The sequence below is a fragment of the Eurypyga helias genome, unplaced genomic scaffold (genome assembly GCF_000690775.1).
Source record: "Eurypyga helias isolate BGI_N326 unplaced genomic scaffold, ASM69077v1 scaffold37757, whole genome shotgun sequence".
NCBI classification, from domain to species: Eukaryota; Metazoa; Chordata; class Aves; order Eurypygiformes; family Eurypygidae; genus Eurypyga; species Eurypyga helias.
This window is the reverse complement of record NW_010260474.1, coordinates 2,692-28,923: the sequence shown is the minus strand read 5'-3', so window position 1 is coordinate 28,923 and position 26,232 is coordinate 2,692. Positions and strand designations below refer to the sequence as shown.

General features: G+C 55.2%; 1 protein-coding gene across 1 annotated transcript; it reads left to right on the top strand.

The window, feature by feature from the left end:
- Positions 1-212: 212 nt before the first annotated feature.
- Positions 213-26,232, top strand: SLC4A3 (solute carrier family 4 (anion exchanger), member 3). The gene is made up of 22 exons (XM_010155048.1): positions 213-266; positions 1,451-1,607; positions 5,052-5,386; positions 5,849-5,991; positions 6,515-6,726; positions 12,535-12,686; positions 13,316-13,496; positions 14,039-14,174; positions 14,277-14,451; positions 14,844-14,940; positions 16,717-16,901; positions 18,503-18,716; positions 19,025-19,246; positions 19,573-19,721; positions 21,043-21,237; positions 21,687-21,893; positions 22,495-22,584; positions 23,605-23,771; positions 24,145-24,398; positions 24,697-24,866; positions 25,306-25,479; positions 26,155-26,232. The coding sequence occupies exons 1-22, from the start codon at positions 213-215 to the stop codon at positions 26,230-26,232; spliced, it is 3,747 nt and encodes a 1,248-aa protein (XP_010153350.1).

Genomic DNA, 26,232 nt, shown 5'->3' with positions numbered 1-26,232 from the left:
GCCCCGTCCTAGTGATGCTGGGGAGGTTCCCTGAGGGCCGATGAGGTGCCCTCTCTGGCAGGGGGGTTGAGGGCAGTGGCCAGCAGTCTCCCACGACATTCCCTTGTCCTGCCCTCTCTCCACAGGTTATGCCACTCTCCAGGTTTGCTGGGTGCCTGCCGGTGAAAGAGAAGGGTTGATATTTTGCCCAGGCCCTTAGGTCCTGAACCAAAATGGCAGCTGGAGAGTCCCCTCCCGTAGGAGATGTCTTCATCGACTTGCAGCAGGTGAGGTGGGAATCCAGCAGCAGCGGGGCCATCTCTTCCCTGGGGACCTTGGTCCTGCCAGGCTGAGTGCGGGACCCGCATCCTGGCAGCCTGCGGCAGTAGGAGACGTAGCTGGGGACAGTTCTGCACTAAGGGTGCCCCAAGGCTGCTCGCGAGCCCATGTCCACTCTCCAGCAAACTGTGGTCCAGAAAAGGCCAGAGGTTGCTCTGAGGGGTCCCTGTGCCTTCACGTGCCGTTGGGAGGGGTAGGCAAGCGGCAGGAGGAGCTAGGCAGCTTGCAGTTAGACTCTCCCCGTTTAGGCTGGGCTTGGGATACCCATGCTGAGGTGATAGGAGAAGCAGTCTCACCCATAGATACGCAGCCGCTCCTGGGGCACAGCTGGGCACAGCTGGGGGATGCGAGGAGCAGCACAGCTAAAGCAGCCTTGCTCCCGCTTTCCGCTCAGCACAGACAGATTTGTCACAGTTGGGCCTCCTCCTGTTTCCATGGAAACATGGGAGTCCACAACAGCTCCGCGCTGGCATTTTGGCTATACTGATGGAAAATTTTACCCGCTGCAGCTGCTCGGGAGGCAGAAAGGATAGGATTCACCTGGTGATGCCCTTCTCGGAGTGTCTTCACCAGCACAAGGCAGAGAAGTGCCCGTAGCCTGAAACAGGAGGAAAACAGGCAGAACAGCCTAAAGAAGGCATGCCAAGGGAAATGGGGGGCCCTAGGAGTGCGGAGGGGAGGTGAGAAGGCACAGGGTGATCACTGACCCCAGGGTAGCTCAGCAGAGCAGGGATGCTGTTTCCCAGGGGGAAATACAGAGGAGGCGTAACAAAGTGAGGGCCAGAGAACAGCAGTTAGATGTGAGGAGAGAAAAATTCCAGCTAAACAAAAGCTACACATCTCCTCTAGTAGGGAAGACAGGCACTGAGATAGTCCCTTGATACCTGCCGTTCAAGGGAGGTGTGGAGGACCGCGGAGGTGTCGCTGCAGAGCGTGGCTTGGAGGCTTGCCGATCTGTTCTGGCTCTCAGTTTGGAGCAGAGCTGTGCCTCTAAGTGACAAAACGATGTCCCAGCCCCGTCGTGTGGAGCCTGCTGCTCCTCAGCAAGCCCAGCACCGTTTGCAGGGCAGGAGGATCCAGAGGGCTGTAGGGGTCTGCAGTGTTTGATTCTTGTCTGGCGATTTCTGTGCAGGGCAGAGATCGTGCAGAGAAAGCCTCTCCTGGTGCCGAGGACGATGAGGACTTGGATAAGACTTTGTCAATCGAGAGATTTGGGGACCTGATAAGCAAGTCAGCATCAAGCAATCTGGAGAAGCAAAAACGCAGCTACAGTGAGAGAGATTTTGAATGTATGTAGGTTTGAACCGTTGTACCCACTTCCACCCTTGCCACCAACCTTTGCTCAGCCCCCTGTGCTCTGCGGCCTTGTGCCGGGACCCTGCAGATCGTGTTGGCCTGCTGTTCACTTCCTTCAGAGCGTTCCCAAAGGGCTCACCCCGTTCTGCACCAACGCCCATGGCCTTTTCCCAATCTGTTCCCTGTTTTCCCTCTCCCCCCAGGCATAGGTGCTGCCCAGCCCATGCGGCAGTGTAGCTCTGCCCGGGGTGTTCGCTCACCTCCTCACCTGGTGTCGGGGACCTCTGCAGCCACTTTCCCCGTGTTGAAATTTCCAGTCTGAAACTATTTTTCTTCCATATGGCTGCAAAGAAACATCCAAATATGGCCAGAAGCCAGGCTGTCCTCCCCAGCCTGAAAGCAGATGGCTCCAGTCAGACATGCCTGTGTATTTCTAAATAGCAACCACGAAACCGTCAGGCTTATCTGCTCAAAAAAGGGACTGAAAAATAAAAATGGAGTGTGAATCTAAAGTGCTGTAGCTATCTCACCTGAACGCCTCTGATCAGCATACTTACTCCTCTAACTGCCCTTCTGTGATGAAGGCAGCCGGTCTGCCCAAGCTCCCTTTGGCTGTAAGAGGAGTGTGCCCACAGGCTGGCCATAAGCTATTGCCTGGCTATTACAGGGCGGCCGTAAGCTATTCCTGGCCTACGCGGGTTGCCTTAGCTTGTAGTAACAGTAGCGAAAGGCAGGAAGAAGAGGCCCCCAGCCAGCAGCTCGCTTGTGTGGCAGACAAGTAGCAATGGTTGGGAGAGTTTCCCACTCTCTGGCTCTCCACAGATACTGCTTATTTTTCAGCTTCGGTTTGATGGGATGCAACCTTGGGAACATGATGTTCCCAGCACATCACCAGGCTGTTTTCTGCTTGGCCACTCATTTCCAATGGCTGTTGTAGAAGTTTGCTGGTAAAAGGCTATTACGGTAGTGCACACCCTGGCTGCTCTTTCCTGCTTGTGTCATTTCTCTACGGAGGCTCCATTCGATGGCACTTCCCACCTGAGCACACAGTGACGCCCGCACACGGCTGCAAGGTGCTGGTAGCTTTGCTGTGGGTTGGATACCTGTCCTGTGCTGGTAGGACTTCCCTGCTCAGAAGCTCTGCCTGTGTGCGCAGGTGTGTGGGTGGGCTTGGAGGACACGGACCATCTGCTTCAGCGTGCATGGCAGAAGCTTTTTGGAAAATTTGACTAGAGATTTGTACTGTTTGGGGTTTTGTGGGTTTTTTCTTCCTAATAGGAAAGTCTTTTTTTTTTTCTTTGTCAAAATCAAGCTTATTTTCCTCTGAGCTCCTGCTGTACCCCTGTTATCTAGGACTACGTCAACCTTGGTTATCAAAAGTTTTGTGCAATTCGTATTCATAAAGCTGGAAGATCTGGTTAGGTCATTAGACTTTGAAAGATAACAGATGGAGCCTATGGAGGTGAATGCTCTCTGGGTTTAGAAATGTTTCCTGCCCTATTCAAAGCCAGGAATTCCTAATATGTAGGCTCTTCCTTCTGGGCTCCCTGTCCAAATTACTTTTTCATTTCTCTTGTATCAAGTTCACTGAGTAGTGTAATCAAACATCTGGTTTGACGATGCTTCCCATACAGGCAGGCAGCACCAGGAAGGGAGCAGGGAAGGAGGGCAGGGCTGGGCACACAGGAGTTGCAGGAGGACAGGGAGGAAGAATAGGGAGGTACGAAGCCTTTTGTGTTTGGAAGAGGTGTGTTTTTGCCACCTCTGTGAAGATGTGGTGAGTTGGCACAAGGAGTGCGGGGCTGAAGAAGAATGCTGCCCTTTGCTGCACCAGAGGAGCCACTCACCATCTCTGCCCTTCCCCGCAGCCCAAGGCTTCCGTAAGCCTTTGTCTTGGGCTGATGGGAGCAAGCCAGAAGGGAAAGACGGGCCGTGTCCTCACCAGGAGCTTTGTGCTGTAGAAGGAGCGATGAGTGTACAGTTGGGTCCTTCCCTTGCTGCTTCGTACACGAGAAATCTGTGCCTGACCCACCCGTGGCACACAGTGCAACACTGCGGGAGTGCAGCAGCGGGGCAGGGGGGCCTTTCTGCCAAAACCTGGCCATGAAGTCGGCACTTTAACATCTAATTAAATCAGAGAACTAGAGTACACTCTGGAGGAAGAAGTGTTTATAAATAGAGCCCAAATTCTGTCCAATTTGCAGATGTCTGGCCTTTCCCAATCTCCCCTAATCTTGCCACTTTTTAGGGCGGGGGGTGTGAAATAGCCCCGCTGTTCCCAAGGGGGGAAACAAGGGAGAAAAGACTTGAGAAACCAAAGGAAAGGAAACATGACAGCAGAACAATGAACCTGCCTGGCTCTCCCAGGGAGAAGGTTACAGCTTCCATTGAAAATGGCCTTTGAAGGTAGTTTTCACTATAAACAGATTTTGCTGCCATGTCACAGGAAAGCTGGGAAGGAACCAAATCAAAACAGACTGGAAACAATTCCTCAGGAAGAGCTGCTGAGCAAAGCCCCCTTGTGAAGTGGCTGGTGCCCCAGTGGCTTCAGCTGCTCCGGGTACAGCCCCAGGATCCGTGCATCCTGCAGACTGTCTGTGGGAGGCTTTGTGCCTGCAGATGGACCTGGCAGAAATGGCTTTCCTCTCTCTTGCAGGGACCTGCTGAGCTTACCCTGTTCCCTGCCTGCTGCATTATAGTTGTTTTTGAGTGAAGGCTCAGAAATGCCATTAATTTCTTCTCACTCTGTAATTCCCACGGCACTCAGGTCAAGCCCGTATGAATTTCTCTTTGTAGATTAGTTTAAAGAAAAGTCCTTCTGCCCTGTTTTTTACCCTGGTTTTTAAAAGACAGCCTCCTCAGTGAACCTGCATTTCAGAGGCTGGTAGGCCCAAGCCCCCACCGTACCTGGGATGTGGCCAGTTGCATCTGCCCTAAAAGGCTTGGTCTGTGGTTCCTGTGGGTATGCAGGAGGGACTTTCTGTCGAAGCCTGGGGGATAAATAAGGTGCATCTATTTAACTCGAAGGACACTATGCAGGAAAGAAGTGTTTATAAAGAGCCCAAATCATGCTTGTGTGAGAATGTGAGAAACATTTCCCCATGTTTAGGAAGGGGATGAGGCCACTGTCAGGCCACCGCAGGTCTGCGTAGTCATGCAATTGGCTTTTGGCAACACTGGGAGAGGAGCCCTGCCTTGCCCAGGGCAGTGGAGCTGCATTAGGGTGGTTGGGTGCTGCATGGGGGCTGCCTCCCCAGCCACCCCAGGCTGGACACAGCCGGCAGCATCACTGGAAGAGCTTTGCTATGTCCCTGTGGGCTGGTGGCTCTCCTTGCCCTTCCTGGCCCTTGATCTCCAGACCATGCTGTTTCCTGGAGGGGCGCCTGGCAGGTTCCTCCCAGCCTCTTCCTGCCCCTGACTCTCTTTTTCTCTCTCAGTCCACCGCCAAACCTCGCACCACATCCATCATCCCCTTTCCACTCACCTCCCTTCTGCCCTCAAGTTCCAAAAGAGGCTCCCCCGTGCCAGCAGGAGGAAAAAAAGGAGGAGGAAAAAGAAGAAAACCTCAGTACCCCCCTCAGAGGTAACCCCCACCATCCAGGAAGAGGACGAGGAGGGGGAAGAAGAGGAGGAAGAAGAGGAAGAAGAAGAAGAAGAAGAAGGAGAGTCTGAGGCAGAAGAGGCCCAGGAGAAGGAGATCTCTGCAGAGTCTGAGCACGAAGCTCGTGGGAAGGACACGTCCCCTAAGCTGGAGCCCCCAAGCAAACCAAAGGCAAGGCCAGGGCATGCCTACCTGGATGAGGCTGGGGAGGGGAGGATGAAGGGTCAGTGCTGGGAGGGTGCCAGAGTGCACAGTCAGGGAGTGCCTGGCGGGAGGAGGTTGTAGCTGGGCAGTGTTGAGGGAAGAGTGGGTTTGGCCCTGTTTAGCAGAGATGGGTGCTGGAGCATGGTGACAGATAAGCCATTGCCCGGGGTGGATGCTGGGCAGAGTGTGCATGACCATTTTGGGGTGTAAGACATACAAGGGGAGTCCAATGTTCTTGATCTTAGGCTGTTCTCAGGGTGTATAGGATATAGGGGGGCTTAATATGGTGAGTCTCAGGGTATGGGGCACGTGGGGGAGGTTGATGTGGCTTGTTCTAGGAGGTAGGCACATGGAGAGGATCTGTGTGCCAGGCACTGGGGCGAAGGCTGCCTGTCCCAGCTCTTGCTGTCAGCACTGTTGTCTCTGCAGTTCACCATTGGCAGCGATGAGGAGGAGTCCAGCAGTGCTCTGCCCCCCGCGCAGTTCCACGTGGAGGAGGAGTGTGGCATCCTGTCCCCCATGCCGCGCTTCGCCAACCTGCTGCAGGACAAGGGCCCTGCCTCCCTCTGCAGGTAGGTGGGCTGTGCTGTGCCCCCTGCCTCTCTCCCCAGCTTGGGGTGGCTACACAGACCCTGTACCCTGGGGCAGCGAGTGCTGAGCCAGACGGGATGTGGGGTCCGTAGGCAGAGCAGGACATTGGGACAGTCACTTCCTGGGAGTCTTGTGACCTCCTTGGGATCCCCAAGGTGTGGGTCTGGGGGCAGCGGGCTGCACATGTGCAGTACCCTCCCTCCCTGCTAACTTGCACTGTCCTGCTGACCTGAAGGCTGGGAAGCCCCAGGAGGCTCGGCTGAGTCAGGGGACTGTGAGGCCATTGATGGTGGGTCCCCAGCACAAGCTGATCCCATTCTGCGGTGGGGGAGAGGAGAAGCAGAGAGGGCAATATTTAGGTGTTGGGACAGGTGATTCCATGCTCTGCTCCTTCTCAGGGACTTGTTGGTCAGGGCTGGGCCAAGGGACATCAGCTTCCGGGAGGGGTCAGTGCCCATCCTTATTTACCCCCTTTGCTACCATCAATCTCTTTGGTTCCTACAGCCTCCCCGGGCCTCGGGAACGTCTGTCTCGTGGGTGGGAGAAGCGCAAGCCCTGGGGCCAGGTGGCGAGTGGACAACGGGTTACCTATGACTTGAAGGAGCGGATGTGCATCGGCAGCATGACCACGCTGGAGAGCGCGGCGTACCAGCGCGTCCCCACGGACGAGGCCGAGGCCCAGATGCTGGCATCTGCTGACCTGGATGGCATGAAAAGTGAGGCTTTGTGGCACCACCTACCCTACTAATGCATGTGTCCCTTGCTTCTCCCTGCTTTGCTCTCTTCCCTGGCAGCTCCGGGCGTGGTCCTCAGCCACCCACGGGACCTGGTCATCACCTCCCTGTCCCCCGGCCCCTGCTTTCCAGCCCTGGCTCCTCTCTGTCAGCTTTGCAATGCCCACAGCACTGGTCCCCACGTTTCCAGCACCTCTACTCACACCCACCCCATGGATGCTTGCTCCTCCACCCGCCCCCCTGCCCTCTCTAGTTCAGGGCTCCCTGCATTTCCCTGAGACCCAGCTCTCTCCTCTCCTGACACACTTTCCCAGCCACCAGCCCTCTGTGCGACACGCCAGCTCTGGCACCGCAGAAAACCAGAGGTGAGGAGCCTCCTCTCTCCTCTGCTGTCCTGGGGGAGAGGCACAGCTGCCCCTCCAGAGTGCCTGGGAGGGGGACTGCCCCTGTGCGCTGTGAGGGCAGGCAGCAGAGACGTCATGGAAATGCACGCTCCGGGCCCGAGGACATGGAGAATTCAATAGGTTGCTCTGCAGGCTGGAGAGGGAGGGAGACACCAGAGGGGAGCGAGGGAGAGAAGCGGTGCTGCACACACAGCCTGGCTGTCCCTGGGCAGCCAGCACCAGAACCTGCGCGCACAGTGAGCATCCTGCTCCCGTTGAGCAGGTGGCACAGCCCCCCACGGAAGCATCCCTGGGTGGAGCCAGCTTTCCCGGGACCTCCTGAGTCCCCAGCCGGCACCTTCATGTCCCACGAGGAGGGGAGCAAGGCACCGGGGCTGGCCCTGGGGCTGCGGTGAAGCCCCCCCCACCAAGGGGCAGCTTGCTTTCCGCACCAGCCTGGCTACCCCAGCCCCTCCTCTGAAGGTGAGTGGCTCATGGCGTCTGACCCCTGACCTGCGCAAGGACAAAATGACAACCCTCGGCGAGAGAGAGGAGGCAGCGAAGGAATCGGAAGGGGGCAGCAGCCCGGAGGTGGCCGTAAGCACCTGCGTTCGCAACTCGCTTGGCTATGAAGACTTTGACGAATTTGCTTTCAATTTTGAAGACTATGATTTATGGGAGGCCATCAGAAACCATCTGGGCTACCCAGGCAGGGAGCCCACCTGTAAGTACCGGAGCAGTGACCCCACAGTTGCAGCTGTAGGTCAGAGCCCCCAGCGAAAGCGCATATCCCCCACCCTGTGTTTGCTGCCTGCACCCTCCCCGTATCAGGCAGGTCTCCTGGGTTAGAGGAGGTACGGTCTGCCCCACCATGGGCCTGGGGATGTCTGTCTGTCTGCCCAAGGTGCTTGTACGGGTCTGTGTCGTAGCGCTGAGGTGCTTCCCTGTGTGTGTCCTGCTCCAGCAGCTCTGGAGGCAGCTGCGTCTTGCTGTTTGTGCTTATCAGGATGTGGCCCGTGCCATGGCCAGAGGAAAAGCGGTGTGTATAAGGACAGACATTCCCCTTCCATCTGTGGCACAAGGTGACAGTGTGCCACTGCTCTCTCTTTGCTGGAATTGGAGCTGAGCTGCGGATCCGACAGCAGCGGTGGGTATCAGGTTCTCGGCTCTGCACCGTAGCCTGATGCCCAGAGGAAAAAATAACCTAGTCCCGGTGTCTGCAGGCTCGAGCATGGCTGTGAAACTAGCTAATGGCAGGCTGGCCGGTGTGCCTGGAGAGGGGAAAAGAGGAAGGAAGCAAGAGTGGGAAAAGCAGGGAAGGAGCGAATAGGAATCCCAAGAGCAAAGAATGTCTTTCTGTTCTCTACATCTGTTTCCGTACCTGCGCATCCCTTGTGGAGAGCTGGATCTCTGAGCCGGCCCAGGGATTGCGCAGGAACCGGAGCCTCGCTCCCACCTCACGCAGGCGGTTCTTCCTTGGCAGCTCGTGGTTAAAAGGTGGCTTCGAGTGACACCGTTCATATCCAGAGCTCTGTGGCAGCTGCCCACATGTCCTCGCCTGGAGCGTGCGTTAATTTTTCAAGGGATTTTAGGAGCACACACAGGAGGGTGATGTGGTCCCAGAACTAGTTCACTCACCAGCTTGGCATGCAGGAGCGGGGAGGCAGAGTGCTTGCAACAGGGGCTCGGGATGCCTTGGTTCAGCATCTGGCTCTGCCACAGCCTCTCTGTGTGATCTCAGGCAAAACACTGAACTTCCCCTGCCTCCCAGTCCCAGCATTGTGTTCTCCTTCTCAGCTGGCCCATCCTTACAGGCCTTTGGGGAAGGAATGTCTGCCCGTGTGCTTCTGCCCAGACCAGCAAGTGAGGATTTGCTTCTGGGTCTGCTGCTTGTTACTGTAAATTGATAGTACAATAGCAGCAACATTCAAAATAGAAACCTGGAGCAAATTGGCTCCATCAGCTGTCCGGAGCTGAGCAAACTGTACATTCAGAGAGTAAGAAATTGCCCTGACTTCACCCAGGAAAGGATGGCTATTCCTGGGAAGGTGGAAGAGGCAGATCACTTCTGCAAGGTGTGATTCGCATCACTTAGAAAGCAGGGAAGTTTGGCTTGCTGGCATCTGACACATTCATTGATTGCTACAGCTTATAGTGCAGGTGCTTGAAAGAGGATGTGCTGTGCAGTCAGCTCTTAATTATTTCTGCACAATGAATCCACACTGGATTAATCCTGCAGAGAGAGATGGTGGAGGCAGAGGTGGCAGGGACACCAGAGTCAGTTCTGTGCAGAGCCAGCTCACATCCAGCCAGCACCGCTGGCTCAGCTACTTCCTACATGGCAGTACCTCTTCCTGGACCAGCTGGGATCCAGGAGGAATTTCAGAGCTTTTGAGGAGAGTAGAGTCCTTGTTGGACCTGAGCTGGTCTCCTTGCACTCCCTTCAGTGTATGGGGAGTGTTGTGCCAGGACACCTGGATGGCAGCAGGGAGGAGCTGGGGTCCAGCTATCCCTGTCACACCGAACTCAGCATCAGCCAGGAGAGACTCGGGCTGGGCAGAAGCTTTTTCCAGAAGCCAACATAAGGTTGTGACTTACTGTGTGGTGGTTAATATTTTGTTTAGTCTAATTTGGAATATTCCAAGAGATGGGGTACTCCTTGCTGTAACTTAACCACAGGGGTGCATGGAGTGTGCACCATCTCTGTGATGCCAGGCTAGCAAGTTGCTCTCTAGCACTGGTACAGCTACTCTGATGCTTCTTTCTGGGCTTCCTGTTTGTGGATAGAGGGTAGTGAAAGGAGGCATGTGGGAGCATACAATGGAATTGAAGGCAATCACCCTCTGAGTTGGACTGACTAGCACAGGCACGCGGGAGAAAGACTTTAACCAGTGCAAGAGTCATATTTCATATTCAGTTTGAAGCTGGTGGAAAAGGAACTTTGTCATCCCAAGAAATCTGACTGATGGAAGCTGATGTGGCAAGAAGATCTGGAGGAGACTGCAGGAGATGCTGTGTGGGAGGGTGACATACCAGGTTATTGTAGTGGAGTCACTGAAGGAGTTACGCTCGGTCCTCAGACGTTGTTGCTGTCTCATGCTCTGGAGAGGGAGGTACAGCAAGAGCTGTCCTTGGCTGCTTCATCTCACCCTGGGGAGTTTGGCTGCAAGCAAGGAGGGCAGAGCCATGCCCTGGGCACATCACCCTTTGATCTCAGCCCAAGATCCGGTCCTGAGTAAGGACCCTGGACTTCAGGTTCTCACCTGAGCTTGACTTTCATCTGGGGGAAGCACCAATCTGACGCGACACAGCAGGCTCTCTGTCGAGCAGCCTGGAGCACCTCAGCTGGGCTCTGCCTGGGACTCCCGAGGCCAGTGACCTTTTCCAAAATTAAGCCCACCCTGCTCCTGTGAGCGGCATCCCAGTGGCCACAAGCACTGCCAAGGGAGAGCAGCAAGTGGATTGTTCCCTTCTTCTGTAGGGCCCCGGAGGTGCTTCGCTGGCTCGCTGTGAGCCTGCAGCACTCCAGCGCTTGTCCCTGTTGGCAAGTGTGGGAGTCACAGGAGGTGCTGGCAGGAAACTTGGCTCCTCTCGGTTAAACCACGAGTCTGTCCTCCAGCCTGAGGCTGGTGGCTGAGTCTGAATGCCTGTGTGTGCTTTCTAGTTCTGTCACTGGTGAGCACTGCGTGGCAGGCTGGCATCGCCACGGCAGAGGCTTGCTGTGCTCCCTTTTGCTGGGCCGAACATCCTCTGGCCCTGGTCTTCCAGGGACGTGGTGAGAATGAGTCCCAGGGCGCATGGGAGAACCAGAGGCTACAGTGTTGGAGCAAAGGTGCCAGATACCAAGATCCATTTCCTGGTGACCTCTTTGTTTTGGGCACGAGTCCACACCGAGTGAGATGAAGTGGCTGCCATGCACCCAGGAACTGAGAAACCCATGCAAATTGTGAGGAAGCCCCACACATGCCTGGCTCCCAGCAACATTGGTAGCGGTGGGCAATTACTGGCTCTATTGACATAGCATCACAGCAAGTGGAGCAGGGAGGAGTCCGGCTGTCAGCGGAACATGCATCAGCAGGGCAGCCAATGGGGAAAATGCCCCGAGGTTCACTATTGATTCATTTTATATTTAATTTGGCGACCCAGATTTCCAAGAAGCAAGGCCATGGTATGCCTGGCCTGATGCTGGGCTGTGCCTTTCCATGCCAGAGAGGGATGGATGTTTTCCTGCAACACCAGAGAGACCACGTGGCCTTCAAGCCCAGTGCTTTCCGTTACCTCTCATGCCCTGCGAGCTGTGGGTCTTGAAGCCAAGTGCAGGAAGGTACATGGAGCCTGAACATTCATCCCAGCTAACGGAGAGCTGCCTCAGTCTCCTGGCGAGTCCACCTTGGCTTTGCTTTACAGGCAGGGCCAGCAAGGCTCCATGGACTGAAGTTGAGCCAAACTGACTCTGATCTACCTGGGAGAGCCTGCCCATCCTGAAGCCAGGCTCTGAGGCTTTCCCCATCCCCACGGGCTGTCTGTGCTGAGGAAGATACGCTTGATGTCTCTGGATAGTGTCCAGGGAAACTACTCTCCATTGCAAGCTGTTGTCCAGGTGCTGTTTCTGTGGTGCAGAAGGGGCTGGCATGGTGGTGGCCAGGTTTTGGTGGGCACTGGCTAGCCAACAGCACTGGTAGCTTGGTGGTGGGTCTGTGCTGCAGCCTCAACAGCCTCTCTGGAGGTTTCAGGAGGCTTTGATGTGGCCAGCCGAACCCTGTAATGCAGACCTTTGAGGGGGCATTACAGTAGCACTGTGGATCATCTAGAAGCAGCAATAGCTGGAGTTAACTGCCCAGCCTCCGTGCCAGCCCCAGCCTGCACTGCTATCCTACTGTCTCATATCACAATTAAATAAAACAGTCACTGATATTTCCGTGTGTCTTCCAGCCCAGCAGCTATATATCCTTCCCCTTTATACCCTTTATGCTTGCTGAGCACCAGGCCTTCCTCGAGGCAGGGGGATGAGCCCCAGCCAGGTGCCTGCCTGTGCTATCTGGGTGCAGAACTGCGCAGACGAGCCTTCAGGTGGCTTTTCGCTGAGTGAGTACGGGGAAGATTCGTGCACCACTTATTTGGGTACCGTGAATAAAAGCCCTTGCAGTGATGCTCCAGTGTTGCACAGCCTTGGAGGAGGCTGCCTTCTTGAAGGAATTAGCTCACAGATGTCTGTCAGAGCTGAAAGTAGGCAGATGAGGCAGGAAGGATCTTCAGAGGTCTGGAGGATGGCGGCGAGTGCTCCAGCTGCCAGGGTTTTGCTAGCGTAAGCTGATGGGAGAAGGGTGGGCTTGGATGTGTTTCCCTGACAGACGGTGTGTTTCCACTAGACAGACGGGTGGTATTCTTTCCTTTCCCATGTCTTCAGGCCACCGTTTTGAAGATAACCCTGGTGTGAGGAGGCATCTGATGAAAAAACCATCTCGGAGTCAGATCACCAGGACAAGCAAAAAATTAGCATCAACTCCATCTGTCAAGAAAAAGAAGAAGAAGAAGAAGTTGGATAGAAAGCCCCATGAGGTATCCATGTGCTGTCCTCCCACACTCGTTCAGAAGCCATAAATCATGACTAGGAACAGGCGTTTTGTAAAGTGATAAATGTGGTTTCAATATAATTAATTCTTTACATGGCCTTGGGGGCGACATTTCAAGCTCTTATCCATTATCATGAAGGCTCAAAACACACTTTCCAATAAAAGCAGAGATTTCTCTGATACCACAAAGCTTCAACCTTAGGCAAGATGTTAAAACATCACAGAAACAGTAGTACTGTTGTGGAAGTTGGCGGCACGGTAATGTCACCATCTCCTAGGGAAATTTGGGGGCAAACCAAGAACCAGGCAGAGGACAAAGTTGTCACAGTTTGGTGGAGGGGTGCAGCATCACATCATTCTCTCTCCTCTGCCCATGCCATCTGACTTGGAGCTTCCTGGTGCTCCATGTGCTAATGGAAGCTCCTGCCGTACTGCCAGTGATATTTGTCCTGGCAGCTTCTGTTCACCAGACCTCGGGCTAACTGAGGCAGGCTTGCTCCAGCAGTGCTTTAGACCAAGGAGTATTTTGGGATCAAACATGAGGCTTTCCATGTGTTGCTGATAAAGCTGTGTGCCCGAGGGGAAGTCTCATGTCCTCACTGCCATTCTTACTAGGTATTCGTGGAGCTGAACGAGCTGGTGGTGGATAAGAACCAGGAGATGCACTGGAGGGAGACGGCCCGGTGGATCAAGTTTGAGGAGGATGTGGAGGAGGACACAGCAAGGTGGGGGAAACCCCACGTGGCTTCACTGTCCTTCCGCAGCCTGTTGGAGCTCAGGAAGACAATTGCCCATGGTGAGTCAGGAACTGTGGGCTGGGGTTTGTGTCTTGTTCTGGGACAGGTTTTGCTGGACAGCTTCCATCGCTGTTTGGCCCCTCACTGGAGACACTCCAGCTATGTCCAGGTTCCATGTAGGGTCTGCAGACAGACCATCCTGCAGCCCGTTTGCCAGGGTTTGCATTAGCCCAAGGATGTCTGTGTTGCTTCCTTTGCTGCTCTTGGACACGTGGCAGCTGTGGCGTCCAGCTGTTCCTGGGCCAGCATGGCTCTGACCCATCTTTGGTGTGAAAGGGCAGGTTTGGTCAGGGTGGGAGAACAAAATGAGAGGGAGGTACCAGAGCTACTAGTGCATCTTGGAGATACTGGATTGTCTTGGGACAAGGGTTTACGCAGAGGGCATGGGTCACCTGGACTTGGGGCATTTCTCAACATAGAGAATCTGTATCCCAACCAAAGCCTTGCTCCTGGCTGCTGGTGGGACGCTGTGTCCCTAGAATGTGTGTGCTGTGGGGAGCACTGCACACTAGGAGCAGGGCTCTTCCCCTCCTGCTGCCAGGTGCCGTCCTCCTTGACCTGGAGCAGACCACGCTGCCCGGCATCGCTCACCTCATGGTGGAGACCATGATCATCTCTGACCAGATCAGAGCAGAAGACCGTGCCAATGTGCTGCGTGCCCTGCTGCTGAAACATAGGTGGGTGACACGTGGCGAGGGCTGCCAGGGCTCGGAGGTTGACTGTGAGCCCCGGGCGGCAAGGGAGGTGGGTCCCCTTATGGCTACTGGTCTCACCTTCAGCCACCCCAACGACGAGAAGGAGGGCTTCTTCCCAAGGAACCACTCCAGCTCCAGCATGAACTCCATCGTGGGGAACCACCATCACAACCACACAACTGACACCTGTGTGCCCCTCATGGGGGAAGAGCGCATCGAGATGGCCGACCCCAAGGCCCATGAGACCGAGTGCAAGGAGGTGAGGTTGGGGGGGGGGTTACCGTTCCTTTTTCCACACCCTGCAGACACCCATTGGCTGGTGGCAGCCCTTGTCGCCCACCTCTGGTCTCCTTCTGGGGGTCCTTGTACTTGCATTGGCTGAGTTCCCCTGCATCACCTGGAGCGCTGGAAATCAGGTCGCTGTGTTATGGTTTCGGGACCTAATTTTAGCCTCACGCTGTAGGCAGATGTCGGTAGCAGCAGCCCTGATGCTTGCAGGGTGGCCTGGCGCCCTGAGGGTGCCTTGCTCCTGAAGCAGGGTGCAGCCGAGGCAAGCCCAGCTGCAGATTGTGCCAGCGGGGGTGCGAAGTTGTGTCGAGAGACCAAGGCATGGAGATGCCATCCTTACTTGCTTGTGTTCTTCCCCAGCAGAAAAACCCACATCTCCATAACTCTGAGGGCCACCGTAAATATCTGAAGCTGATGGAAAAGATTCCTGAAGATGCAGAGGCCACAGTGGTCCTCGTGGGTAAGAGGTGGCTTGTAGAATCCCCCAGTGCCAAAAGAGACAAGTTCAGATCCTGGTCTGATCCCAGATGTCTATGCCCTCCCTCCTGCGGGGTGTTTGGACATCTTGTACATGTTCCCAAAGTTCAACTGGGGTAGGAGCCTTGTACACTGTCTCCTTTGGTGATGGCACACGTTTTGTCTGTCTGTAGTAAACATAAGGGGAGCTGGGGTAGTTATTTTCTTAAATTAAGAAGTACTGAATGTGAAGAGGTTGACAGACACTGCTGCTGGCAGCTGGGGCCCAGCTTAGAGGAGAAAGTCTCACCAGGCTCACCGGAACATCCCATTTAGCAGCTCAGAAGTGGGTAAGTGGTGCCCGAGGAATCGATTAGCAGGCACTGACCACTAAGGCATTTTGTGCTGTCCTCTGAGCATCACTGTCCTCCGTCTGGCCTCTCCATGCCTTGCCAGCAGCTGGGCCCTGCCCCTGGCCGGTGTGGATTGTTGGCTGCATGTGCCGAGGAGTTCTGGGTTGGCTGATGGCAAGGTCTTGGCTATCGGTCCTAGCGCTGCTGGGAGATATTTCTCTGTACAAGAGGGCTGTGGGTGGGCAGGCTTGGGTATCATTGGGCTTGATGCCTTCTGACCACAGTAGTCATTCTTCTCAGCACTGTGCTGCATTGACATCTCAGCCAACAGAGCTACGCTAGAAGCAAAGTAAATGTCATTGCCTATCCAGTAGATGAAAAGCTCGGGCAAAGAGGCTTGGCAGCTCTACTAAGCTGATGCTTAGCCACAATGGAGCCAAATCAGCTTCATAAATGCACGTTGAATACTCAGATAATGAAACACTGGCCATTTCTGAGGTAAGGCTGTGTCTTGGGATGCTCTTGGCCACCCGGACGGCCCAGATTTGCCAGTCTAACACAGAACACAGCTCTTTTCTGGAGGCAGATGGCAGAAAGATCAGTAATAAGGCCAGAGGAATACAAGTATTCAATAAACATTTGTGTTAGGTATGGGAAGGAAGCGGCTGGTGTGCTGGAGGATGCGGGAGTACTTCCCAATCTGTTAGGAACCGATGAGGCTGCCAAGCATTGATGGGATGTGGACATTGTAAAACAAACTGTGCAGTTTGCACCTATGAGTCTTTAGAGAACTGGCTCATTTTCATCTGAAAAAAAAAATGTCTAGGAATACAGGGAACATATGAGAAAAACAGAAGAAAGCTCATAGCATCGGTGCTCAAGAAAGGAAGGACAGTGGTCCAGTTCTATAGGTTGGTTAACCTGACGTCCTTCCCGGCCAACGTAATGGCAGAGCTAATATGGGATCCAATTAATAAAGAGCTAAAGGATAAGAATGTAATTATTGCCAAGCAGTGAGGTTTATGGCAAATAGGTCATGTCAAGCAAACTTGATTTCATTCTTTGATGAGATTAGAAGTTTGTTTGATAAAAGTAACACGTAAGAAACTTCCTTCCATAAGGCTGTGGCTTAGTGGAAAACAACCTGATTTAAAATTAGCTCCCCATACTGTAAGTAGAGTCTGCCTCTAATAGATTAGGAATGGGCTGAGAAGATAAAGAAAGCAGCACTGCTTGGGAACGATCAGTGAACGAGGGACGTGGAGCAGTCCCCTGTGTGAAGCTCAATGCTGTGTCAGTGGTCTGGAGACAAGTACAGGGTTGCAGGGCTTGTGAGAACCCACAAAATCCCCATTTCCACTGTTAAAGGCAGCCCAGTTCAGCGCACCCCAGTGATTAACTCTGCTCAAAACATTGTCTCCTGGTAGGTTGCGTGCAGTTCCTGGAGCAGCCGACTATGGCCTTTGTCCGACTGAATGAGGCCGTCTTCCTGGAATCTGTCTTGGAGGTCCCAATTCCTGTCAGATTCATCTTTGTGCTGCTGGGACCGAGCCAGGCCAACATGGACTACCATGAAATTGGCCGCTCAATCTCCACCCTCATGTCCGACAAGGTGAGGAGCTGATGGGCGGCGATACTGGCGCAGGCGAGGGAGCTTCGGTAGCTCCCCAGAAGTCAGTCCTGGGACAGGAGGGCTGAGAGGTGCCGTGCTGAGGCCCAGGTGAGGCAGGCAGGCCTGAGCACCTGGGAGTTTTAAGAATAGCCTGGCTTGACCAAGGTAGGATGCTCCAGTACGGGGGGAAGAGTAGGACAGACACTTGACTGGGTGAAGAAAGGGGCTGTATGTAGAAGTGGGAGCAAAGGACTGCCCGAGGTTAGAGGAGCTATGTTCAGTCAGAGAGAGGGAGAAGCTGAGCGGACCCTGTGACCTTGATGCCTGGCACAGGCCACACTGCTGAGAAGACCCTGCAGTGCCTGGGGACTGTTTGTTAGGAGTTTGGATGAAGCTTTCTAGCTGGGCTGCTCTTGCTCCTCTGAGCCTCTGCTCCCCTGTTGCTGAAGAAGGGAGCCAGCTGCCACGGCCGGGGCTGGCCGTAGCAAGGTTACCCAGCGGCTGGCGCCGTAGAGAGAGTCCGGTATCATTTACAGTTGGGAGCTGTGGCTCCAGGGAGTCTCTGTGCTGCAGGAACCTCAGCTGTCCCGTACCTGCTTTACAGGCTGTTCATTTGTTCATCTTCCTCCAGCCCTTCCTCTGCAGGCACGTTCCAGAGGCAATGCAGTGCTTCCGCCCATTGGCCAGCAGCTCCCCTCCTGTCTGCAGTAGTGCTGTCCCCTCATGGTCTCCTCAGAGTCCTTCATGGTCATCTTGCCCATGCTGTTGGGACCATCTCCCCTTTCTGCCTGGTTTCCCTTGCACGACTTCCCTCGTGCTGTAGACTCCTATTTGCCTTCCCTCTCCCATATTTTAACATTTTTACGTCCAAGTCTCTCAAGATTATTATGCTCCCTGCTCCCATGTCGCACACCCTGGTTCTTGTGCTTCATCTGCGGAGCTTTAGGGCTCCACCAGATTCTCTATCAAACCCAACCCAACACCAGACCAGGAGGACATCACTCTGTTGAGGAGCCCTAATTTTGAACTGCAGGGACAGGGAAGGTCATTCATCTCTGTGGTGCCTGGCTTCTGGTACCTCTCTGAGCGGAGCTCTGGAGAGCCCCGCAAGATGATGCGATGGCACACAGGGCTCGAAGGATGGGGATCCTGGTCTGACGCAGCCACAGCGATGTGGTGTGTGTGGTGGCACAGGCTGGCCAAGCATGGCATCTGGCCTAGGCCCCAGGCTAGCTGGGAAGCACGGATCTGATGTTCGGGGGAGCGGTCCCACAGGAGCACCCTGGGATCTGGCGGAGTGTGCAGCTGGCAGAGATGCTGCAGAAGCACAATCCTGGGAGAGGGCAGTAGGCTTGGAGAAAAGCGGGAGGTCACTGGGAAGGATGGATAGGGTAGGGAGGACAGATGTGGGATTAGGTGGGACATTGGGTAGTTGGACAGGGAACTCAGGAGTGTGTGTCACAGAGTGGCAGCAGTGAGATGAGTAGTGGGCTGAGGGAGTGGGATGTTACTGCGTGGTCATACATCGTGTTTCCAGGCTGTAGATAGCTGGGTCCAGTCTCGGTCTAAACATTCTTCCTCTCTCTTTCCATGTCCCTCAGCACTTCCATGAGGCTGCATACATGGCAGATGACCGTCAAGACCTCCTCAACGCAATCAACGAGTTCTTGGACTGCAGCATTGTCATCCCTCCATCAGAGGTGGAGGGGAAAGACTTGCTCAAATCCATTGCCACCTTCCAGAAGTTGCTACTGAGGAAGAGGAAGGAGAGGGAGCAGAAGTCCATGAAGGAAGGGGCTGTCCAGGAAGCCAAAGGTCTCTTCACTCACATTTGGGCAAAAGAGTGTGTGCTTAGTGCCCCTGTGGGCCCTCCCCTCACAGAGCCTGGCCAAGGGGTGAGCAGGGCCTGGCTCCTGCAGTGGGCAGCGGGGAGGGGGGCAAGGGGAGGCAGGACCCTGGCTGGAGGCAGCTCTGGCAGCTGGCAGCAGCAGGATGTGCAGTCGCAGGGGGCACACCAGGTTCACACTGCTGGAGGAAGGCCTCCGTGGGATGTGGGGGAGTGGGACAGCCCAAGGGCACACCTGCATTCCCCTGCTCAAGCCCTGCCCTCCATGCACCTCCAGAGCTGTGTGAAGTGAAAGCTGAGGAAGAAGAGGAGGAAGCTGAGGACGACCCTTTGAAGCGGACCGGGATATTTTTTGGAGGTCTGGTTCGGGACATAAAGCGCAGGTACCCCAAATACCTCAGTGACATCAGAGACGCCTTGCACAGCCAGTGTCTCGCGGCCGTTCTCTTCATCTACTTTGCTGCTCTCTCTCCTGCCATCACCTTCGGGGGACTCCTAGGTAATGGGCCTGCTTTCTGGTCTGCTCTTTGCACGCTGGGACACTGGCTGTGTCTGTGTGGTGCTGTGCCGGGGTGGGCTTCGGTGCCCCTCGCTCGGGGGGAGCGGAGGCCCTGCGCATCGGCTGCTGCCTTGTGCCCTCCCTGCCGCTCGGCCTCTCCAGCCTCGGCTCCCCGGGCTCCCTCTGCACGCCGTGCCCAGCGCAGGGGACGTCTGGCTGATGGGATGGGGACCTGCCTCCTCCCTCCGGAGCTGTGTCTGCAGCCTGCCTGCCTGCGGGGACGATGCCTGTGTCTGGGCTGTAACACATGTTGTTCTCTTTCCCAGGAGAGAAAACTGAGGGTCTCATGGGGGTCTCCGAGCTGATAATCTCCACCTCGGTTTTAGGGATCCTCTTCTCCTTGCTCGGAGCCCAGCCGCTCCTGGTCATTGGCTTCTCAGGGCCTCTGCTGGTGTTTGAAGAAGCTTTTTACAAGGTACATGTGAGGCAGCGTCCGTGCTTGGCCCCTGCTCACTCTGCCCTTATGCTGGAGAGGACAGCCAGCATTTCTCAGCTCTCCAAAGGGTCTTTGGACTCCTTGGGCCCTGCCAGGCTGCCCTCAGCTCGGCCAGGGCTGGCCCTGGCTCTGCTGACCCTCATCAGGCCACACCATAGGGATTTCTGCCTCCTTTTGCTGTATTCCCTGGGTTGACCCCCTTGAGGTGTGACAGTGGAGACAGCACTTCTCTACCTGCTGACTGGGAGGGGAGCATTGTCCCCCAGCCCTGCGCTGCAGCCCATCCTGGCATGATGAGCACTTGTAGCTGCATCCTAAAATACTGGTCCATGATACTTTCTTGTTCTTGGGGCTTCCTTTGAAGACCATTTCACAACTTTTATCTGTGTCCAGGTTTCCTTGTGTGGGAACCCAACAATGTTCAGTGTACCCTCTGTTTGGAATGTCCCGTGTGCATTACTCCCACCTTAGGATGAGCCCAAGGGTGTGCGCAGAGATATCCTGGCCAGCCAGGATGGTCATGTTTCTATCTCAAGCAGCATGATCGCTTTGCAGTTAAAAGCATCCCTTTGTCCATCCACGCAGTGGGTCTAATCCTTGTCTTTTTTTCTGACTCCTAGCACGTCTGAGCTTTTAAAGCATGTTTTTTCCCACAGCTAGATATTCACCTTGGTCTGTCAAGAGTTTGGAGCTGGTGATGTCATTGCACAGTGGGAATTTCTCTGCTCTCCTGTGACCGTGCTCTTCACTGATGCTTTAGCCTTGCCCAGTCGTGGTGCGCGAAGGCGTACCTCTGCCCTGTGTGGGGGCTGTGGGGGGGTGGTACCGGGGAAGGGTGCAAAGGGAGTGGGGTGATCTGTGCTGGAAGTAGTTGGTGTTGCTGTGTGTGGATGAGCAGAGGCAGTGGCGATGGTTTGTTTGGTGGTTGACATAGCAGGCGGCTCAGGGTTTCCTTTGCGGGGACAGGCTTGTGCTGTGGAGCACATGGAGCAGTGGAGAGCTCTGTTTGGGTAATGGCACCCCCGTATGGGTGGGATGGGGAGTGTCCTGCATGGGATGGCCTCAGCAGAGAGCGAAGGAGCTGCCCGTATAAAGGCTGGAGCGGTCGAGACCCGCTCGGTGTGAGATGACTGGTGTTAATGCAGAGTGCGCAGCTTTACCTGTGACTCCAGCCTCAATTCCCTGCCTCTGTGCTGGATACCCAAGCAGGTGTAGATGCTTTTCTCCAGATCGTAATGGGGAGCAGATGTGGGAGGCAGCCTGAGGAGCCATGAGTAACTCCTTCCCCTTTCCGTTTCAGTTCTGCCAGACACAAGGCATTGAGTACCTGACTGGCAGAGTGTGGATTGGCTTGTGGCTCATCGTCTTCATCTTCATTATCGTGGCAGCTGAGGGGAGCTTTTTGGTGCGCTACATCTCGCCCTTCACCCAGGAGATCTTTGCTTTCCTCATCTCCCTCATCTTTATCTACGAGACCTTCTACAAACTGTACAAGGTGAACCTTCCCCCGGGAGATGGGCTGCCGCGTCTCTCGGTGCCGCAGGAACCTGCTGCTTTAGCCTACAGGAGGCAGGGGAACAGGGCCAGCTCAGCCACAGCTTTCCTAGGCGTTCTGCAGAGCACTTCTTTGCTGGCCTCTCATGCCACAGCCCAGCTGGCCCCAGCGCCAGCACAGAGGCTTCAGGATGAGCCCTAATGTCTGTCTCCCCTTCTCTTCCTGCAGGAGGCATTAAAGAGGGGCCACTTTTCTCTCCCCAGCCCTCTCCAGCTGGGTAGGTCGCGAGGCGAGGTGATGGATGCTGGGATTTTCCGTGCCCACCATCTACTGCCCTCGCCTCTCCACAGAGCAGGACACCTCCACGTCCCCCTGCCCCCCCCAGTAGTGACACGGCTCCCTGCCCCTCCTTGACGTGACAGTACCCGCTGTTTCTCTCACCTGCCCAGGTGTTTGCAGAACATCCTCTGCTGAAGTTCTACCCACCGAACGTGCCGAGCGGCCTGAACGCCAGCATGCTCTCTGCAGATGCGATGTCACTGGGAATCAGGATGCAGCCCAACACCGCTCTCCTCTCCCTCATCCTCATGCTAGGCACCTTCTTCATTGCCTTCTTTATGCGCAAGTTCAAGAACAGCCGTTTCTTAGGAGGAAAGGTGAGAAGTTTGTGGCACCCAGATGTGAAGGACAAGGGACATGCCAAACAAACAGTGCCTCTTGCTACAGCCCCTTGGTCTTCAGCCCATTTGGGCTGCCCCCCAAAGAAACACCAGCAGTGCCTTAAATGCCGTGCAGAAGGGATGGTGGCCTGACCTGCGCTGCAGACCCAAGCTGCCTGCTGATGGTACCTGCACTGTCCTGCTCCAGTGGGCTTTGCTGAAAAGTCCCCTGGGTCTTGGGAAAGCTCCTTTGGCTGGATGCAAATCTGCTAAACAAGAATAAAGGAGGAAGAGGTTATGGCTTGTTCCCCTCAGATATCTCTGTACATGCAGGGCAGGTGTGCAATACCTGGAGCACCATCCGAACAGGCCAGATGGAGCAATTATCCCGTCACTTAAGAGTGGCCGGAGCACCATGTGTTACGTGGGCAGTGGGATGTGCAGTCCGTGGGCCAGTGCTGGGTTCCCTTGTGCTCAGCAGGAGCGCTGAGGGTTGTGGTGGTGCCTGGGGGCTTCGCTTTGCCGCGGGCTCCCTGTAGCAGGATGGGTGCACCCAGCCAGCCCCTTCCCTTTGCCAGCGAGGGTGTTTGTTCTGCAGGCTCGGCGGATCATCGGAGACTTCGGGATCCCCATCTCCATCCTGGTCATGGTGCTGGTGGATTACACCATCACTGACACATACACACAGGTAGATGTGTAGTTATATCTTTTTGTTTGGGTAATTCTTTCAACTAATACCAGGGAGAGGGTGAGAGGTAGTTCCTGTTCAGTGTGGAAGCTTTTATCAAGACAGCCCAAGGCTTAATGGAATCCAAATGCATTTTTATTCATTTAAATTTCAATGAAAAATCTGGTTCTATCAGACATCAGTAAAATCACGCGCTTTGTTACATCCTTTTCATACCCTTCCACACTTCTACAATTAATATCAAAAGCATTATCATTTCGGTATTAACTCAGCATACGTACAAAGCTTTCCGAGAAAACGGTACTCAGTTGCACAGCTTAGCTCAAGTACAAGCATTCCAGGGATATTATTCATACTTATGCTGATTAACATAAATGCAAATCATAAACTCTGCCTGCAGTGCTCACGCAGGCAGATAGCAAGAACTGCTGTAGAGCAGCACAGAGCTGAGAGTTCAAATGCTGGTGAACGCAAGGTCAGGACGATGGATGTACAGTAGGAGTCTGTGTGGTCTCTGAGAGGAGCACAAACATGATATTCCCTCTGAACATGATCAGAGTGAGGTCATTTCCAGAGAATGTGGCCAGTTCTGGGGTCCACACTGCAAAAACAGTATTGGAAAAATGCCTCAGAAAAGGCTTGGAAAGTCTGGAAAGCCACCTCAGAGAAGGGTAGGCAGTTCAGGACACTTGGCTCGTCCAAGCAGAGGTCAAGGAGCATTTTAACCATGGAGTCCAAGCACTGACGTGGGAGCGAGGTTCCTGAGGGCAGATATTTCCTTGGTCTCTTGGACAAAAAAATAAGGGAAAGGAAATGAGATGGGCCCATGTTAGGGGACATGGGATTTTTTGCACTGAAGGGGGTTATCCATGAGAAAGTCCCACTGGCGTCACGGTGGCTGTCCCGTTATCTGAGGCATTCAGACCAGGGAGACCAGGAGGATAGAGGCTGGTCCTGTGTGAGGCTATGGGCACGTGTGCACTGATGAGTAACCGCTGGGTTTTGCGGCTACCCCACCAGAAGCTGAATGTCCCCTCTGGCCTGTCGGTCACATCTCCTCACAAGCGTGGCTGGTTCATTCACCCCATGGGCAGCAGTGGGACCTTTCCGATGTGGATGATGTTTGCCTCTGCCATCCCTGCCCTCCTGGTCTTCATCCTTATCTTCATGGAGACACAGATCACTACGTGAGTACCTCCTGCACCAGTCACTAACCCCTGGGCAGGGAAGGGTGGGATGGCTGCTGGGGCCATTGGTGCGGGGACGTGCTTTGGCCCAGTGGGACAGCACAGGCAGGATCCTGGCCATTTGAGACTGTACTGTCATGGGTTCTCCCATCGTCTCTTGGCTCCCTCCTGGCACACAGTGTGGTGGAGACCTGCCTCCACCACGTGCAGGAGGAAACCTCTATCCTGAGGTCAACAGCTGCCATCCCTCTCCCTGGCCATCTCCTTGTCCCCATGTGTGCCCTCTTCAGGGAGTGGACGTTGTTCCCAGCCCACTGCTGTCCCTGGGCATGGGGGTGGGCCTGGCGCTGACCTGGGTTCTTTTTCCTGCCAGGCTGATTGTGAGCAAGAAGGAGAGGAAGCTGCTGAAAGGCTCTGGCTTCCACCTGGACCTGCTGCTCATCGGCACTATGGGGGGGCTTTGTGCGCTCTTTGGGCTGCCCTGGCTCACCGCGGCGACGGTGCGCTCCGTCACCCATGTCAATGCCCTGACGGTCATGAGCAAGGCCATTGCGCCAGGAGAGAAGCCCAAGATCGAGGAGGTGAAGGAGCAGCGTGTGACCGGAGTGCTTATTGCCACCCTTGTCGGTGAGCCTCTGCTCGGGTGGAGGAGCGGGAGGGGAAGTCAGGGCCGACCACTCGAATCTCCCTCTTGGTGCCATCCCTGTCCCACAGGCCAGCCTGCACTCTGCCCACTCGCTGCCCCCACCTACACTCACACCAGCTCTTCTGGCAGCCTTGGGTAGCCCCTCACAGTCAGTGCTTCTCTGAATCCCTCCAGCTAGAACCCCCTTGCGCCCCGGACAGGCAGAGAGGGGACGGGAGAGGGACGGAGGGCTGCGTGCCTTGCGTGGGACGCGCCATGCCCTGAGCTCTGTCTGTGCAGGTCTGTCCATTGTGATGGGGAACATGCTGCGGCAGATCCCACTGGCTGTGCTTTTTGGCATCTTCCTCTACATGGGGGTTACGTCGCTCACGGGCATCCAGCTCTACGAGCGGCTGCTCCTGATCTTCATGCCATCCAAGCACCACCCTGACCACATCTATGTTGTGAAGGTGAGTGGAGGCAGGTTGTGGGCAACCAGATGCCTTGCTAGAGTGATGCTTGGCGTGGTGACATCCCCCTCGGCTGCAAGTTTATGCTGAGAGGTGAGCGCAGGCCATGCCCGGAGGTGATACAACACTAGGGTAGCGTGCCAACAGGCTGCACATGGCAGCGTGTTGCCAGGATGTTGTACGGACAGGCTGTTTATAGGGGTGATGCATTGCTTGAGTGGGTGTAGGGGCACTACACTGCCTGGTGGGTATGCCGCTAGGTGACAACGGAGCCCGGCGCGGTGTAGAGTTCTGCCTTGCTGCAGCGCGGGCCGGTCGAGCACGCAGCAAGGTTGTGGTGCTGTGCTTTGCTATGCAGGAGGGTTGTGTTTTGCCAGTTAGGTCTTCATTAGCCTGTGTGGAAGGATAATGTGTACTTAGACTGGATTTACCTCCCTAGGTGAAGACCTGGAGAATGAATCTCTTCACCTGCATTCAACTGGCCTGCATTGTGCTGCTCTGGGTGGTGAAATCCACGGTGGCGTCCCTGGCCTTCCCCTTCGTCCTGATCATGACGGTGCCGTTGCGACGCTTTGTGCTGCCCCGCTTCTTCCACGACAGGGAGCTCAAAGCGGTAAGGAGATAACTGCCCTCACCGTCCAGCTTGAAACGCTGGCGTGAGGCTGAGGGGATTTGGCAGACTGAAAGGGTGGGAGATGCCCGGCTGGCAAGCCCTCGGCTTTCCCTGCTGTTGTCTGGGGCTCTTTGTCAGGTGTGTGTGGATGGCTTCCTCAGAGCTGGTAGCCCTGGGAGTGCCGTGTCGGATGGATGGGCAGCCTAGGGCACAGAGACAAAGGATCACACCATGGATTGGCCTGGAATAAGGGTTTCCTCTTCCATCCTCCTCCCTGTTTGTGGCTCATTCATCAAAACACACCCCATTTCCACACTGAGGCAGCAGCAAGGACAGCCCAGCACACCAGGGCCTGTGGCTGCTTGGCACAGGAGCACGTAACCACAGTGCCAGGCTGCTGGCAGCTCCTCCGCTGCTGCCAACACCCTGAGCTCCTGTTGGAGAGCCGCCTGGAGCAGCATCCAGAAGTGGGTGCTGCCAGCAAGGGAGGAGGGAGGAGCTGCTCTGCTGGACCAAAGCCCCGGTGATGGGGCACTGCCAAACGAGAACATGCCTGGGAAAGGGTGCCGGGCTAGGGAAGCGTGGATGGGCAGGAGGGGCAAAAAGGGTGCCAGGCTCGACACCGTGCTTGGGCGTAGCTGTGGCCTTCAGAGTCTGATCTCTGCCTCTCCCCAGTTGGACTCGGAGGATGCAGAGCCGAACTTCGACGAGGATGGCCGGGACGAGTACAACGAGCTGCACATGCCTGTGTGA

Excerpts from the sequence above, each read along its gene's own strand:
- SLC4A3 (XM_010155048.1), top strand. The coding sequence starts at position 213 with ATGGCAGCTGGAGAGTCCCCTCCCGTAGGAGATGTCTTCATCGACTTG. Across the intron at positions 5,992-6,514 it reads GGCCCTGCCTCCCTCTGCAG|CCTCCCCGGGCCTCGGGAAC; the intron begins GTAGGTGGGCTG and ends TGGTTCCTACAG. Across the intron at positions 21,238-21,686 it reads CCTTCTACAAACTGTACAAG|GTGTTTGCAGAACATCCTCT; the intron begins GTGAACCTTCCC and ends TCACCTGCCCAG.